This window comes from Hyperolius riggenbachi, chromosome 8 (assembly GCF_040937935.1).
Source record: "Hyperolius riggenbachi isolate aHypRig1 chromosome 8, aHypRig1.pri, whole genome shotgun sequence".
Classification (NCBI taxonomy): Eukaryota; Metazoa; Chordata; class Amphibia; order Anura; family Hyperoliidae; genus Hyperolius; species Hyperolius riggenbachi.
The window spans coordinates 73,461,670-73,479,195 of NC_090653.1; the positions used below are offsets into that span (position 1 = coordinate 73,461,670).

Sequence of the window (17,526 nt, forward strand, 5' to 3'; positions counted from 1 at the left end):
CTACGCTTGCTGGAGGCTCGGTGAGGTAACCGTTAAGCAAGCGCTCGCGTCCTCGGTTTCATGTTTGTCTGTCGATGGTTAGTTAGGCGTGCTTGTCTCTATTGTGCTTATCACGTGGAGACCGCGCATAACCGCGTGCACTGTTGCGAATGAGTGCGGTGTTCGCGGTTAGCTAGCGTTTGTTATTTTCCGCATCTTCTCATTGTATTATTTGCTGTGCCTTTGCTACCCTCGTATTCTGTTCTGATCTGCCTTGTGTCACGTCTGGCGATCGCACCTCTCGCGATCGCGTTCCTGTTTCATATCTGCTGTTGTGTGTGCGCGGTCGCGGGGTGGCGACTGGATTGGCGCACACACATACAACCTGTCCCTTTGCTGATACTGATCCAAACTGTGGAGAAAGAAATTGGCTGATGCCACACGCTGTTGATGCTGGTCCTTGCCGGTCAGCGCATGATATCTGGTGAGAGGCTTGTATTACTGTTTTGGTGGAGGATACACCGGGTGACATTGGAGCAGTAGTTGGAAGTGCACTGGTGTATTTAACTGTATTTAAAGACCAAACAGTATTACGCTATGTGCTTGCACCTTACTTTTATTTTACATGTGTAAGAAGCTGAAGGATATTGAAAGACCTGGGAGTTACTGGCTGGGCCACAAACGTGATTTGCTGATTGTAATTGATCGGCCATAAAATCTGGTGAGCGTTTTTGTTTTGTATATGAGGATCCAGTGGACTATATGGAAATCTGGGAAGATTGATTATTATACTGTGGACAATCTGTTGAAGAGGGGATGTTGAGCGCCGCTTTACCTTTCTAACTAATTAAATCACCAGTTAAAAGTTTAATGCAGCTAGTTATTTTAATGTCAGAAAACCAGAGAGTATATGATTATTGAAAACGTCTGAAGTTTTATTTTGAACTAACCCTAAATCTATACATACATATATACTGTACAGTAATGTTACACAATCTGTAGGACATAGGGATGTGCATTCCAGGATGTTTAAAGTGCTTGTTCTTATTTTGGATCTGTGAGAGGTCAGTGGTGATATCTGAGTCCAGCAATAAGGAGAGGTAAGTGGTGACAGAGTCCTGGAACAATGAGAGGTCAGTGTTGAGTCCTGGATTCCAATGACCCATTCATCTAGGAGTGACATACAGCTGGTATGTTCTGGCTACTGATCCATTTTTGTTTGGTTCGGGGGTGATTTCAAGCTGTTCAGGGCACACTGTGGATTTCAGGTTGAACCTCTGCAGTATAGTGGTCAAGAAAAGAAAAATTTCCATGCGTGCCAAACCTTCTCCAATGCAGCTCCTCTTTCCTGGAAATGGCAATAGAAACCTAAATGTAATTATACAATTCTACAAAATATTGGTAATGTGACCAGGGATGAAAAAAAAAATATAATATATATATATACACACACGCACACCTGGTACTTTCTCCAACTCCCTCCAGGCTAATCGGTTCCTTGCCGTCCTTGTCTACTGCTTAGATCTTCCGGTGAATGCCCGGTTTTCCTCGGCAGTCAGGGTGTACTGCACAAGCACACCTTGGCCGCACGTGCCCTGTCGCACTCCCAGCTGCAGGAGCATGATGGGGGAGTGCACGAGTGTGGACTGGCAAAGATAACGGAGCATCTAGAAGGTGGCTGGAGAATCTAGGTGGTGGAGGAGGATGGCGAGGGACCAATTAGCTTGAAGGGGGCTGGAGGAAGCCCCAGGTACGTATCTTTTTTTTTCTTATCGTTCATCTCAGATGCACGTTAAAGTGTGCCTGAACGGCAAACAAAAGCTAGGAGTGATTTTCCTTTACAAAGACAATACAACACACGCCTATAATTACTGTTTAAAGCAACTGTCAACTTTCATACTGGAAGGCTGTGACTGTTGACAATGCTGGTATATTGCTTTAAGTGAATGGTCAAATGCTGCTGTCTCTACCACTGAAGGGAGTCTTTGGAAGTCTTCAGCACCCTCTCTCATGCACTCGCGCATGTGCAGTATGGAGCCACCGGTCTTCGAGAGGACTTGGCTCCCAAAGACTTACGAAATCCCCCGTGGTGAGGGATTTGAACGGAGGAGCCAGTGCTGCCTGAACGAGAGCACCGGGAGAGGAGAGTGAAGGCTCATTAGGACTCAGAGCCTTCCCTCTCCTTAAGTATTTGGTTTTGTGATTTTTTTTTTTTTTATTTTTTTTTACACAGATCCCATTATCTTGAACTGGTATATTACTGTGTTATGTACACATGTTTAGCTTGAGGGAGTTTAGAAGCAGAAATAAACTATTTAGCATTAGAATCATGAGCTATGCAAGTAGTTACTTTCAGAAAGCACGATGGCAGCCCCATGAAACAGAGACAGCATGAGCTGGAAGGGGAGAAGACTGTTGGGAATTCCTCCTATACTAAAAGGTGGGTACACACATCATATAAAAGTCTTTGGAAAATGAAAGATCACAGACCAATTTTACCCTCTTCAATGTAGTATAAGAGCCATACTCTACACAGTCTATTCTATGGAGCTGAACTCCCCATCAGATAACAATCTTTGCAAGGTGCTGCACACAAAGGATGCTGTACACATGCAACAGATCAGTATCTGTAAAATGCATTGATAGTCTATATCTGCAGATCCTCATACACACCTTGTTTAACGGACATTCATCTGCAGATCAGACAATTATCCATCCTGGTGGATCTGATCTGCAGATAATTGTCCATTAAAAGGGAACCGGAGAGGAACCTTCATTAACCACTTCACCCCCCCAGTGCTAAATTTCTCCGCCCCTCTGCGCACCGCTTCACCCCCAGGGACGGAGAAAGGCGCACTTGTTTGTTTACTGGCTGGGAGTGGGCGGGGAACTCACGCGCACACTCCAGCCAGCCAGCACAGCAGGTGACTAATTGGACGTTAGGAACAATCGTTCCTAAATCCAATTAGACTCGCCGATTGTGAACAGAATGAAGACTGCTTCAAACAGAAGCAGTCTTCATTCATAACAACCTAAAGTAAACAAACGTGCAGCGCGCGCCCCCGCGACCCGTGCACACACACCCCCGCTCTGCAGTCCAATGATTGGTTATGGGGACCCCAGTCCCCAATAACCAATCATAAGACAGAAAAAAATGAATGGAAGCAGCACTGCAAGGTAAAAATTGCGCTGGTGTTTCAGGGGTAAAACCCCTCCGTTGTGAAGTGGTAAAAAATACAAAATGCTTTTATACATACCTGGGGCTTCTTCCAGCCCCATAAGCCTGGATCGCTCCCACGCCGCCATCTTCCGCTTCCTCTATCGCCGGTACCGGGTCCCGTCACTTCCGGCGGACGTGGCCAATTGTTCGCATCACAGGGGCTCCCTCCATACCCGTACGCATGAAGCTGCGCAGTATGCAGCCTCACGCGTACTTATATGGAGGGAGCCCCCTGTGATGCGGACAATTGGCCGCGTCTGCCGGCCGACTGGCGGTAATGACGGGACCCGGTAGCGGCAGATCCAGGCAGCGGGGATGGCGGCGTGGGAGCGATCCGTGCGTATGTGGCTGGAGGAAGCCCCAGGTATGTATAACAGCTTTCCCCCAACGTCTCTGGTTCCCTTTAAACAAGGTGTGTACGAGATCTGCAGATATCATAGACTATGAATGCATTTTGCAGGAACGGATCTTTTGCAGATACTGATCTGTTGCATGTGTACAGCATCTTTGTGCACATCATCTTGCAAAGATTTTTATCTGATGGGGAGTTCAGCTCCATAGAATAGACTGTGTAGAGTATGGCTCTTATACTACATGGAAGGGGGTAAAATTGGTCTGATATCTTACATTTTCCAAAGACTTTTATCTGACGTGTGTACCCACCTTCAGTTTCATCAGCTGATGGCATTGTATGCTTGGATTATAGTGAACTTCCACACAGTGGCGTAGCTAAGGAGCTGTGGGCCCCGGTGCAAGTTTGACAATGGGGCCCCCCCAATCACTCTATACATAACAATTGATACGGCTCACCAAAACCTGCCACTGGCAACTACAGTGTCAGAGGTGCAAGAAAAGCATGGGAAACAGTTTCTTAAGGATTACCAGTATTCAAAGTATCTATAGAAGTCATTATTATGGGCACAGGACCAATAGAGAGCTAATACTGTAGTTGGGGGAGGGCCCTTCGGGGCCCCTCTGGCCCAAGGGCCCCGATGCGGTCGCTACCTCTGCAACCCCTATTGCTACGCCCCTGCTTCCACAGCCTTCCAGTAGATTGAGTTCTCCAGTTTTTTAATTCATTAACCTTGCGAAAACTTAGGGTCCATTCACACTTTGAACAGAAAGGTGTGATGCAATTAAAAGAACAGTCTATGGAAATCGGAAATTATGATTTACTCGGAAATCAGAAAATGTATAAAAGAAACACTGAAAAGCCCAATGAGGAGATTGGCTAGTCCAAAACCTGCTGGTTCTGTCAGATTTCTGCTACCTACTGTAAGTGACAGCAACATAAGAGAAAAGTAATTTATGGCTACTTCTTATTTGTATTGGTTTACATGTATTTTAAATTGTATGATTTTCACATGAGTGGTCATTTAATATTCCCAGTCTGTGAAGACACACTACATTGGTATTATGTAACACTTAAACTACTTATAGACATTACCTAGTGAGAATGGCAGGAAGGCTTCATTCTTTTGGAATCCACCATTCTCATTTAAGAAGTGCGTGGGGTCAAACTGCTGGGGATTCCTAAAATATTTGGGGTCCTTTAAGACTGATGTCAGCAATGGGAACACCAATGTACCCTAGAAATGAAAAAATGCACACTATAAAAAACACTTACTGTATCTACACATGTAATAAAGCTTTAGTTCAATCTCTCAGAATTTTCACTGTTAGTTAAAGTATACCTCAGACAAGAGGACCCATAGGATTTTCACTTACCTTCTTCCAGCCACCTGTAATTTGTCAGCCCCGAGTCCTCCCAGTCTAATCCGATGAGCTGCTGCAACCACATTAAAGGATACCAGATGCGAAAGCATCTAGTAAAAACTAAATTTGTACTTTGTAGGGGGCATAATCAAATACTCAGCGTGCCTCCCGTTAAATACTATTCCCCCTCCGAGTCATAGCAACTAAGAGGGAGAAGTAATTTGTGGTCTGGCAACTGCCGGAGCCCAATTACCCTTGCGTGTGGTGGGCACTATAGCATTTGTGAAACCACCTGCTTCGAGCCACACAGTTATCACTTTGACTTTATGATACATTGCGCCATCATGTTGGAAAAGGAGTTGTTCTCCACCAAACTGTCCTTGAATGGTTGGAAGAAGTTGCAGTTGGAGGATGTTTTAGTACCATTCTTTATTCGTGGCTGTGTTCTTAGGCAATATTGGGAGTGTGCCCAATTCCTTGGATTAGAAGCAGACATGAATGGTCTCAGGATGCTTTACTATTAGCCTGAGACACGACTGATGGTAGCGCTCACCTTTTCTTCTGCGCAAAGTAATTTTGTCAGATGCCATTCTGACATTCAGAAAAGGGCTTAATCAGTGAAAATAACTTTACACCAGCAGTCCAGTGGGAATGTTTTTTGGGGGAATTAAGTAGATTTTCATAGTGAAGAAGGACATGGCAATTCATCTGATCACTCTTCATAACATTCTGGAGGATATGCAAATTGCCATCATAAGAACTGAAGCAGCAAACTTTGTGATAACCAGCATTTGTGCCTTTATGAAAATTTTGGCCATGACTGTAGACAAACAAGACAAGCTGACCTTAGGGATGTTGTATCCCCGGAATGTGATGTCCTGGCTGACTCCATGAGGCAGGGTTATAGGGGAGATGTCCGCAAATCGCTGAATTTCATGAACAACGGCATCTGTGTACGGCAAATGGACACGATCTTCCACTGAAGGGTGACGACTCTGGCCAATTACATGGTCCAGCTCTTCGTGGATCTTTCCTTAAAAATGATTAAGGGAGAATTGGTTATAATATTACAGAAGATGTATGCTCATTTTCACAATAAAGTACGAAACAGATAAGTAAACTTAATAGTTTATGCCTTTCCACAATGTGCAATTCATTAAACTCTGTGAAGACCCCTACCTTGGGCTGTTTGTTCCTCTCTTCATTCATGCTCAAAGGGATAACTCTCTAAAGAGGAGTGTCACTTTTTGCAACAATCTTTTTCAAGAGGAAATACAGTATAATCTCGTTATAGTGAATATAGTAGAACTTCGTGTAAAGTAAACTAAATGTCAGCGCAGTGACATAGTGGATAGCAATCATGCCTTGCAGCGCTGGGTTCCTGGTTCATATCCACTATCTGCATGGGGTTTGTATGTTCCCTCCGTGTCTGTGTAGGTTTCCTCCAGACACTCCGGTTTCCTCCCACATCTCAAAAGCATACAGAGAAGTTAGTTGGCTTACCCTAAACCCTAGTCCCTAGACTACAACGAACCTATGACTATGGACAATTGTGGCTCCTCTGAGAGACAGTTAGTGACAAGGCTATATACTCTGTACAGAGCTGTGGTAGATGTTGGCACTATACTGTATAAATATATAATGAAATGTCCATGTTCCTGCAAAACGCCATAAGTATATGGGAGTAACGCCTAGTATAGTAAACCTGGATATAATAGATCTTCGTTACAGGGAACCTGTTTTTGGCCCCCGTGGTATTCTGTATCTGGCTATAGTAGAAAGTGGGCAGGAACATGCATTATACGGCAGCCAGAGACCCATGAGCTGTGGTGGTGGGTGGGAGGGCTGGCAGCCACCTGTAGCCTGCTTGCTATCTGCACTCTACTCTGGGCACCAATCAGTGCATGGGCTAAAGCTTCAAGGGTCCTAGCGCTGGAACAGTGAGGTGGAGGAACACTGAGACAGCCTCCGGAAGATCCAGAAGCTTCCCTCTGCTGTATCTGTCTGTCTCTTTTTTTACGTTACAGGTTTTCTTTAAAGTACATATTTATTTCCTTTTAAACAATACAAATTGCCTGATGATTCCTATAATACAGTACTTTTAGCCATAGACCCTGAACAAGCTTGTAAATAATAAGTCTGACTAAAGGGAGGGGGACACACCAAGAGCCCAATAGTGCGATATTGTATAGATGAAAATTAATAATGAGTAATATAACAATTTAATACTCACAAACCAGGGTTACCATTAGGCAACCACTGTGAAGGCAGGTGGGGAGATTAACCTGACCCCACTCAGGATTAAAAAGTCGCTCTCTGTAGATGGGAAAAGGATGGGTACAACCCTCCACCAAGGGTGGACTTAGCAATATGTAGAAGCTTTCCAGAGGCGCCAATAGAATAGTCACTTAAACAAGCTTAAAACCGATGGGGCAGTGGTGGGCCTATCCCATCCATGCGGACAAAGCAAACAAAGGAAGGACTGTGGCATCAACAATCAAACAATTTATTTATACTCCACAGTAAAAATAGGCAACGCTTTTCTCGGGCTCAATCCCGCTTCATCAGGCCAATCAAAAAGGAGCACAGGCGCTCAGTGTGGTTTTGATGCTGATAAGCTGTATGCTCCTTTTTGATTGGCCTGATGAAGCGGGATTGAGCCCGCAAAACGCGTTGCCTATTTTTACTGTGGAGTATAAATTGTTGTTTGACTATTGATGCCACAGTCCTTCCTTTGTTTGCTTTGTCCGCATGGATGGGATAGGCCCACCACTGCCCCATCGGTTTTAAGCTCATTTAAGCTCATTTAAGTGACTTACATTCTATTGGCGCCTCTGGAAAGCTTCTACATAAAAGTCTGACTAAAGTAAGACTAGATTAACAGACACTACTGATGCATGATAGATCAGTAGGAAGTCGGCAACTTATATTGTTTAAAGGGAAATTAATATGACAGACTATTTCCATCTCACATCAGGTGTCCTTGCCTGATTTAAACAATCAAATAATATTTTTTTTATTGAAAATGTGGTTTGAAAATATGATGCCTGACTAGCAAATACTTTTTGGTATTGATTTTGTGGAGATTTCTGTTACCCTGCTACCTTTGGACTGCTCAATGCATTTCCAACTGACACAGCCCCAAATCAACGCACTGCTAAATCACCAAAACTCTACCATAGTTATTCAGTATTTTGGAAAAGATGACCCACATATGGCTACCTTTGAGGGAGAATAGTAGAGAACAATGCTGAAAACATGGTATCTGATGTTTGGCGGGGGACTCTTTACAGAATCTTTGTAAAGCTATAGATGTAGTGTACTTGGACTTTGCAAAGGCTTTTGACACTGTTCCCCACAAAAGCCTGGTACAAAAGCTGATGATACAGGGACTAGGAGAAAATGAATGTGTGTATGTGGATAGAGAACTGTTTAAGGCATAGAAGGCAAAGAGTGGTGGTAAACGGAGTATACTCAAAATGGGAAACTGTTAGCAGTGGGGTACCACAGGGGTCAGTACTTGGTCCTATTCTTTTCAATGTATTCATTAATGATGTAGTAGATGGAATACAGAGTAATGAAGCCATCTTTGCTGATTATACAAAATTATGCAGAATTATCAACACTATGGGCCTGATTCACAAAGCGGTGCTAACAGTTAGCACGCTGGTGAAAAGCCCTTTATCACACCTAAACTCAGTTTAGGCATGATAAGTTTAGGCGTGATAAGTTTAGGCACCAACTGGGTTAGCACCGCAGTGCACAGCTGATCAAAAGTTTTGCGCTGGCAAAGTCTGGTGCACTTCGCATAGAGTTTAATGGCGCTGCTTTGCGTGCGGGACTTGGCGCGTGATCTAAACTTATCTAAACTTATCATGCCTAAACTTAGTACGCCTAAACTGGCTTTTCACCAGCGTGGTGCAATGGTTATCACGCCTAAAGTCTCTAACTGGGTTAGCACCGCTTTGTGAATCGAGCCCTAAGACTGATAGTGACATATTACAACAGGACCTTGACAACATGGCCATATGGGCAGGCACGTGGAAGATTAAATTTAATGTCGATAAATGTAAAGTCATGCACCTTGGACATACCAATGGTAGATCATCATATTAAAAAAATGGCATACAGCTGGGAACATCTGACTTGGAGAAGGACTTAGGAATATTGGTCGGTAGCAAGTTAGGTAATCGTATACAATGCTAAGCAGCGGTAGCTAAAGCAAATAAAATTCTTGGATGCCTAAAAAGGGAAATAATGTCTCGAGATGCTGGTATACTACTCCCTCTGTATAAATCACTTGTGAGGCCACATCTGGAGTATGGAATATAGTTTAGGGCACCACACTATAGAAAGAACTTTGACCTTCTGGAACAGGTACAAATGACAGGCAACTAAATTAATCGGATGGAAGATCTCACTTACTAAGAAAGGTTGGACAAACTGGGCTTACTTAGCTTGGAAAAAAGGCGACTGAGAGGTGACCTGACTAACATGTATAAGTACATCAGAGGGCAATACAAAAGCTTGGCAGATGAGGTTTTTGTCCCTAGGGTTGAGGGGACATGATTTGCGGGTGAAGGAAAGAAGTTTTTGCCATCTATTAAGAAAGGGGTCACAGTGAGTGGTTAAAATCTGCAGCAGCTTACCTCAAGAAGCAGTTATGGCAAACTCTATACCTACATTTAAAGAGGGCTTGGATGCTTTTCTTGCATTGAAGGGAATCCACGGCTATAATTTTTAGGTAATTCCTGGAAGCGTTGATCCAGGGATTTATCTGACTGCTATCTGGAGTCGGGAAGGAATTTTTCACTTTTAAGGCTAATTGGCCGAAGCGTTGTAAGGCTTTTTGCCTTCCCCAAGATCAACTGGGATATGTGCAGGCTCAGGATGGCGTTTTGTTTTGTTTTTTTCTGCTTGGACGAATGTCTTTTTTTCAACCAAACTATATAACTTTTTCTCTCCACTTCTAGGGGAGAAAAAGTGCATGTTATGGTCCAAAAGATAGATTTAATCAGTGTTTGCCCATTGTAAAATCTTTCCTCACCCTAATTTACATTCTGAAATGTATCACAGGTGGTGACATCTTTAGTCCTGTCAGATGCAGCTCTGAAAAATTGTTTGTTTCTGCGAATTTCAAAGCCAGTGAAAATAATATCTGGTGTTCCTGAGTGTTCTGGGAGGGGAATTCTGCATAGCTTAACAGCCTAGGCTAAACATCACTGGTAGGGCAGGGCTACATACTAATCTACAATTATATATAGATATAGGAAGTGTTTCTGATGCTCAAACTGGGAAATTATTGCAAAAGTGGGTATCCTGATTAATTTACTGCATTCTACTGTATGTCACTACAGTGCCTCTTTAATGTAAGCACATAATCAGTTTACTTATATGCAGTCAGTGTAGGTCATGCAGTACTTACTTTCCACCTCTGGATATTTCAGAGTTATGAGGAAACTGTACTTCATGGTCATGCTTGTAGTTTCTGTTCCAGCGATGAAGAGGTCAATGACGGTCCCAAATAAATTATCAAAGTGGAATTCCGTGTTGGGGTTGTCTTTTTCCTGTGGGACAAAATAACAAAATGATAGCAAATATTGCATGTACTTTATATGGTGAACATCAGCATTTTTGTAGTTTATGGGCTCTAGTATTTGTGTGCTGTAGAACTCAGAAACTTTATCAGTTTGATCAGGTGACACATTTTTAAAGAGACTCAGAGATTAATAATTATACAAGATTTATACAAACCTGGGGCTTCCTCCAGCCCCATCCGCGAGGATCGCTCCCACGCCGCCTAGACGGCTGGATCGGCTTCTTCTCTCCGGCACCGATGCAAACCCAACATGTCTTCTCGGCTCCAATCACACGATATGACGTGATCAGGATCCAAGAGAGCATGTCAGCATTACAACACGATGCGTTGGTGGAAGAGGGGTGGCGGAAGAGTCTCTTCCAACTCTTCCATCAACACTCTTCCACCACCGGGTGGTGCTATAACGCTGACATGGTCTCCTGGATCACATCACGTCATATCATGTGATAGGATGTAGTTGAGACCCAGAAGACCTGTCAGAAGTTCCAAGACGTGGGTGGAGGGAGAAGAGAAAAAGCCATCTGGAACAGATAACTATAAATGCTTCCTGCCACCCACTCCTTTGACTGCATTAGGCAGCCAAACAAGATTTGCAGGTAGAGGTTTAGAGTGCAACAGCAGTTTCAAACAAAATATTTTGTTTGAAACTGCTAACGGATTAAAGAACACTTGAACCAGAATTAACCAGCCTGGCGGTATGGACGAGCTCAGCTCGTCCATCACCGCCGGAGGCTGCCGCTCAGGCCCTGCTGGGCCGATTTGCTTCAAATAAAGAGCAGCACACGCAGCCGGCACTTTGCCAGCCGCGTGTGCTGCCTGATCGCCGCCGCTCTGCGGCGATCCGCCGCGAGCAGCGGCGAAAGAGGGTCCCCCCAGCCGCCTGAGCCCAGCGTAGCCGGAACAAAAAGTTCCGGCCAGCGCTAAGGGCTGGATCGGAGGCGGCTGACGTCAGGACGTCGGCTGACGTCCATGACGTCACTCCGCTCGTCGCTATGGCGACGATCTAAGCAAAACAAGGAAGGCCGCTCATTGCGGCCTTCCTTGTTTATTCTGGGCGCCGGAGGTGATCGGAAGAACGCCTCCGGAGCGCCCTCTAGTGGGCTTTCATGCAGCCAACTTTCAGTTGGCTGCATGAAATAGTTTTTTTTTTATTAAAAAAAAACCCTCCCGCAGCCTCCCTGGCGATCTTATCAGAACGCCAGGGTGGTTAAAAAAAAAAAAGTAATTTTTTTTTACTAACTTAGGTCTTCTTCCAGCTCCCTGTAGCCTCACTGTCCACCAGGACCTTTCCGTTGTGCCGCTATAACTCTAATTAAAGTCTCTGACCCAGATTCACCGTCCCAGGTGCACGCCTGCTTGACCGTGCTCTGGGAGGTGGAAGCATTGTGCGCATCTGTGGTTTGTAAAGACTTGTAAACGCGGATGCTTAGAACACTCCTGGCTATGGTTGAAGAGGTGTGAAGCCTGGTATGGCACATGCACCGTAGCCTGTGACCCAGCCGGATCGGAGACTTTAATTAGGGTGACAGTGACACAATGGAGAAGACTACAGGAAGAAACACCAGGTAAGTAAAAATCCACTTTTTTTAGCCTGGTTCATATGTGCTTGAAGTTTTCTAACCATTTTTTTTAGGTATACTAGATGAGCTTTTGATGTCATGTATGGGATGTTTTAAAACCAGCATACCAGTTGAACATCAAGGCTGCAAAGAGAAGTAAGAGACACGGTTGCACAGTAAAAGTAAGCAGCACAAGTACTATATGTCACCTCCTCCATCTTCACTAGGAAGCAGTCAATGAGGTCCCGAGGACAGTTTGCATCAAGAGTCTTTTTATGACTTTCCACAGACTCTGCAATAAACTCTCTCAGCTTGTCAAGGTTTTTAAAGATCTTCTGATGAGGTCCAGGAAGCCTTTCCATGGTTTTTGGAAATATGTTGAGGAGCTACAAACATAAAAAAACATGGTTTACCAGCCAGGAAGGAGACAGGGAGATCAAGCATCAGATGTAATCTTTAAATTATGAGCAATAGATTGCAAGTCCATGGAAATGTTAACGCATAAAGGGACATTTTCCAGAATATAATCCACAGCAGCTTTCCTGGTCACAGTTCTGCATGCCAGTCACTCTGATCCTTGTTATGTGTTCCCAACGGAGGCTAAACAGCACAGTCTTGTAGGAGTACCTTGAGGATGTGAGCAGAGATTGGAAAATAGGGGCTTTTGTACACAACTTAATGAAGCCTGAATGATTTTCTTGAATTGTTGTTGCACCTTTTAAAGGAAACCTGAGACAAAAGTCATCTCAGGGTTTATACTCGTCTGTGGCTTCCTCCAGCTCCCTTGATGCAACAAGGTCCCATCCACGATGAAGCGCGGCTCAGCCAGAGTAACGAGCCGTCCAACCCGGGTGATGGCAAGAAAGCGAGCAGCCTCAAGGGGCTGGAGGAAACCCCAGGTGAGTATAAAACCTGAAACGACTTTCGTCTCAGGTACACTTTAAGGGACAACATCAATCCCTTCTTAGATGACGTTACAATATACAAGTTCACTAGTTAAAGTGAACCTTAAGTGACTCCCCAAAAAAATTAGTTTTACTCACCTGGGGCTTTCCTCAGCCCCTGCAGCTGATCGGTGCCCTCGCCGTGTCTCTCTGATCCTCCCGTCCTCGCTGGTGACTACTTCTGGTTTCGCCGTCAGGACCCGACAAGCATGGGAACGCGAGTGATTCTTCGCGTTCCCAGCCAAAATATCGCCCCCTATGCTGCTATTGCGGCCACCTGGCCGCATAGGGGCGATATCTTGGCTGGGAACGAGAAGAATCACTCGCGTTCCCATGCCTGTCGGGTCCTGACGGCGAAACCGGAAGTAGTCGCCGGCGAGGACGGGAGGATCAGAGAGACACGGCGAGGGCACCGATCAGCTGCAGGGGGCTGAGCGAAGCCCCAGGTGAGTAAAACTCATTTTCTTGGGGTCACTTAAGTGCCTCTTTAAAGGGAACCTGAACTGAGTAAAATTATTTAAAATAAACACATGATGTAGCTGCAAATGAATATTACATACGGTACTTACCTCGCCGTCAGTTCCTCTCAGAAGCTCACCATTTTCTTCTTACAGTGATCCCTTCCAGTTCTGACAAGATTTTGTCAGAACTGAAATATACCAGTTGCTGTCAGTTATATATCAGCTGCTGTCAATTACAACTGAATGTGCAAAGTAATGTCGACGTTTCCCTATGGCTCAAGTGGGCGATATAACAGTTTAACAGTGTGCTGAGCAGGAAGCTGTTATTTGGTAATAGCCATTTTCAAAATGGAGGACAGAGAATGTCATCGATTACAGTGGACAAACAGGATGCAGGAGAGGAGAATGATTGATGAGCAGACTACATGGGAGGTAAGTATGACCGGTATATGTTTATTTTGACTTTTTATTTTCAGTTCAGGTTCTCTTTAAGTCTCATCTTGGCAGCTGCAGCTTAATTAGTGGTTGTCAAGCTGGGGGCAGGCCACAGCAATGCAGGCGGAGGCTTCTGAATAGCTTCGGCAGACTTCAGAAATATGGCCGCAAATGCATTCCTGAAGAGGGGGGAGGACCATCACCTGTGACCCAAAGACGTCTGGACAGGTAAGCATTTAAGCCCAAGACTCCCCAATCTATCATCATGTAGGTAGAAAAAAAACAAAGTTTTGTAAAATACCTTTTAATGGCTACGTTATAAAGTTAAATTATGCATGCTATCAGGGAACTAGTGCCCTTCTTCCTTGCATAATTTAACTTTATCAGTTAGCCATTACAAAGTATTACTTTTACAAAACTCTGTTTTTTCTATCTACATAATTTATTTGGCTAACACGGTACAGACACTCTTGCTACAATCCACCATCTTTAAAGAGGAACTGAGGTGAAAATAAACATATTGAATAAAATAGCATTTTTTTTTTATTTTTTTTACAATATTCATTTACAGATTATTTAGTCAGTGTTTTCCCATTGTAAAATATTTCCTCTCCCTGATTTACATTCTAAAATGTATCACTGGTGGTGACATCTTTAGTCCTGCCAGGTAATTTGTACGGAATGTTCGTTACTGAGAGCTCTATGCACAGAGGGGGATATGGTTTGCTTGGCAGTTGGAAAGAGCCATTATTTCCCACAATGCAACTGGGTTCACTGACAAGAAAGTGCCAGGACCAAGGTCATGACATCACACTGTGGGAGGGGTTTCACCACAATATCAGCCATACAGACTCCCCTGATGCTCTATATGAGAAAAAGATAAAGATTTCTCGTGGGAAAGGGGGTATCAGCTACTGATTGGGATGAAGTAACCAAGCCTTCTTTACAGTTGCTCTTTAAGACAAGTCTTTTTTACTGGAGGTACTCTAAGTATTTCTGCACAAGTTTTTATCATTTAAGCATGGCAACATTTATTTTTTCAGTTTATAACCAGTTATGACTTTCTGAAAGTGACCAGAAGTTTAAACGACAGTTCTTTGCATGTACAAACAGGCTGCCCATCTTTTTGAATGAATAAACTACACAAAGTAGGAATCTTAGCACTCACCTCGTCTAACTGAGTGATTGGCAGCAGGCTTTAACACAATTATCTTTTTATTTTTATGAAACACTGTGGAATTACTGTTAATTACATACATAAACACAATACTTTTACCACTTAGAGTGAACCTTAACTTCTTCCGTACCAGTATTCTCTGGCCCCTTAAGGACCAGAGACTGCTGGTACAGCAAAAGACAAGACAAATAACATTTATATCGCGCTTTTCTCCTGGCGAACTCAAAGCGCCAGAGCAGCAGCCACAAGGACGCGCCCTATAGGCAGTAGCAGTGTTAGGGAGACTTGCCAAAGGTCTCCTACTGAATAGGTGCTAGCTTACTGAACAGGAAGAGCTGAGATTCGAACCCTGGTCTCCTGTGTCATTACACCATAACAGTGCTTACCGACGATTCGCTGCACAGACCCATTGCTCTTGCCAGCCACGCCGTTCTCCCAACGCCGCAGGTCCCTCTCTCTGCCATTGCTATTGCCGGTCAGGAGCTTTGATTGGCTCCTGACACTGTCCATCAATGTAAGCCAATGGGATTGGCAAACAGAGAAGAACCCGTGGCGGCGGTGAGGTGAAATCTACGCTCTGGCAGGTATTAGGGGATAAAAACAGGGCGTAGATTTCAATCACCGTCATCTGTTAGCAGTTAATGAATCCTCCAGAAATGGCAAACACGTTTCAGACAAGGGCCCATATGCAATTAAACTTATTCTCTTAAGTTATTTCCTAGCTAGGAGATAATTTTCATATTCTCTTTAAAATAACTTTTGAAAAAGTACTTAAAAGTTGGTGAAAAAGTACTAGCAAAATTACTTTTTCTTGCTTGCTGGTTATTTAAAAGGCATTTTTTTCACAGGTGTGTAAATATCACCTAGCAGAAAACTCAGGAGAAAAAGTTAATTTCATATGGCCAAGGTGTATACTCATAAGCCTGCACCATACAGCAAGCTGCGGACCCTTTCTGCCTTCTTCCTTTAGCACTCAAGAGAAGTGGAATTTTGACTATATTTTAGAGACAAGGGCCCATATGCAGTTAACTTTGAGATCTCTCCTACATGATATTTTCACAACTTATCAATACAATGCTTTTTAAACCACCAGGGATCAAGAAAATACTCAAAATAATTTTGATAGTACTTTCTCATCTATTTTTGGTATTTGTTCAGTTGCAAAGTGCTGAAAATGTATGTTAAATGCAAGATACAAATCTCCATGAAGAAAAAACTTGAGAGAAAAAAAGTTACCATATTTTTCGGACTATAAGACCTAAGATACACCTAAGTTTATAGGACAAAGACCAAGGGCATACATACATACATACATATACATGGAGTGCAGACTTATTAGGCAAATGAGTATTTTGACCACATCATCTTCTTTATGCATGTTGTCTTACTCCAAGCTGTATAGGCTCGAAAGCCTACTACCAATTAAGCATATTAGGTGATGTGCATCTCTGTAATGAGAAGGGGTGTGGTCTAATGACATCAACACCTATATCAGGTGTGCATAATTATTAGGCAACTTCCTTTCCTTTGGCAAAATGGGTCAAAAGAAGGACTTGACAGGCTCAGAAAAGTCAACAATAGTGAGATATCTTGCAAAGGGATGCAGTACTCTTAAAATTGCAAAGCTTCTGAAGCGTGATCATCGAACAATCAAGTGTTTCATTCAAAATAGTCAACAGGGTCACAAGAAGCGTGTGGAAAAACCAAGGCGCAAAATAACTGCCCATGAAAAGTCAAGCGTGCAGCTGCCAAGATGCCACTTGCCACCAGTTTGGCCATATTTCAGAGCTGCAACATCACTGGAGTGCCCAAAAGCACAAGGTGTGCAATACTCAGAGACATGGCCAAGGTAAGAAAGGCTGAAAGACGACCACCACTGAACAAGACACACAAGCTGAAACGTCAAGACTGGGCCAAGAAATATCTCAAGACTGATGATTTTTCTAAGGTTTTATGGACTGATGAAATGAGAGCGAGTCTTGATGGGCCAGATGGATGGGCCCGTGGCTGGATTGGTAAAGGGCAGAGAGCTTCAGTCCGACTCAGACGCCAGCAAGGTGGAGGTGGAGTACTGGTTTGGGCTGGTATCATCAAAGATGAGCTTGTGGGGCCTTTTCGGGTTGAGGATGGAGTCAAGCTCAACTCCCAGTCCTACTGCCAGTTTCTGGAAGGCACCTTCTTCAAGCAGTGGTACAGGAAGAAGTCTGCATCCTTCAAGAAAAACATGATTTTCATGCAGGACAATGCTCCATCACACGCGTCCAAGTACTCCACAGCGTGGCTGGCAAGAAAGGGTATAAAAGAAGAAAGACTAATGACATGGTCTCCTTGTTCACCTGATCTGAACCCCATTGAGCACCTGTGGTCCATCATAAAATGTGAGATTTACAAGGAGGGAAACAGTACACCTCTCTGAACAGTGTCTGGGAGGCTGTG

At 43.9% G+C, this 17,526-nt stretch overlaps 1 protein-coding gene across 2 annotated transcripts in view; it reads right to left on the reverse strand.

The window, feature by feature from the left end:
• Window positions 1–888: 888 nt before the first annotated feature.
• Window positions 889–17,526, reverse strand: part of LOC137528925 (cytochrome P450 2C8-like) — a 44,520-nt gene continuing 27,882 nt past the window's right edge. For both annotated transcript variants that reach the window (XM_068250693.1, XM_068250694.1), the window contains 5 exons: window positions 12,283–12,459; window positions 10,341–10,482; window positions 5,761–5,948; window positions 4,647–4,788; window positions 889–1,327 (listed from right to left, as the gene is read on the reverse strand). In XM_068250693.1, coding sequence (XP_068106794.1) covers window positions 1,146–1,327; window positions 4,647–4,788; window positions 5,761–5,948; window positions 10,341–10,482; window positions 12,283–12,459 — 831 coding nt within the window. In that variant the 3' untranslated portion in view covers window positions 889–1,145. The remainder of the gene's footprint in view (window positions 1,328–4,646; window positions 4,789–5,760; window positions 5,949–10,340; window positions 10,483–12,282; window positions 12,460–17,526) is intronic.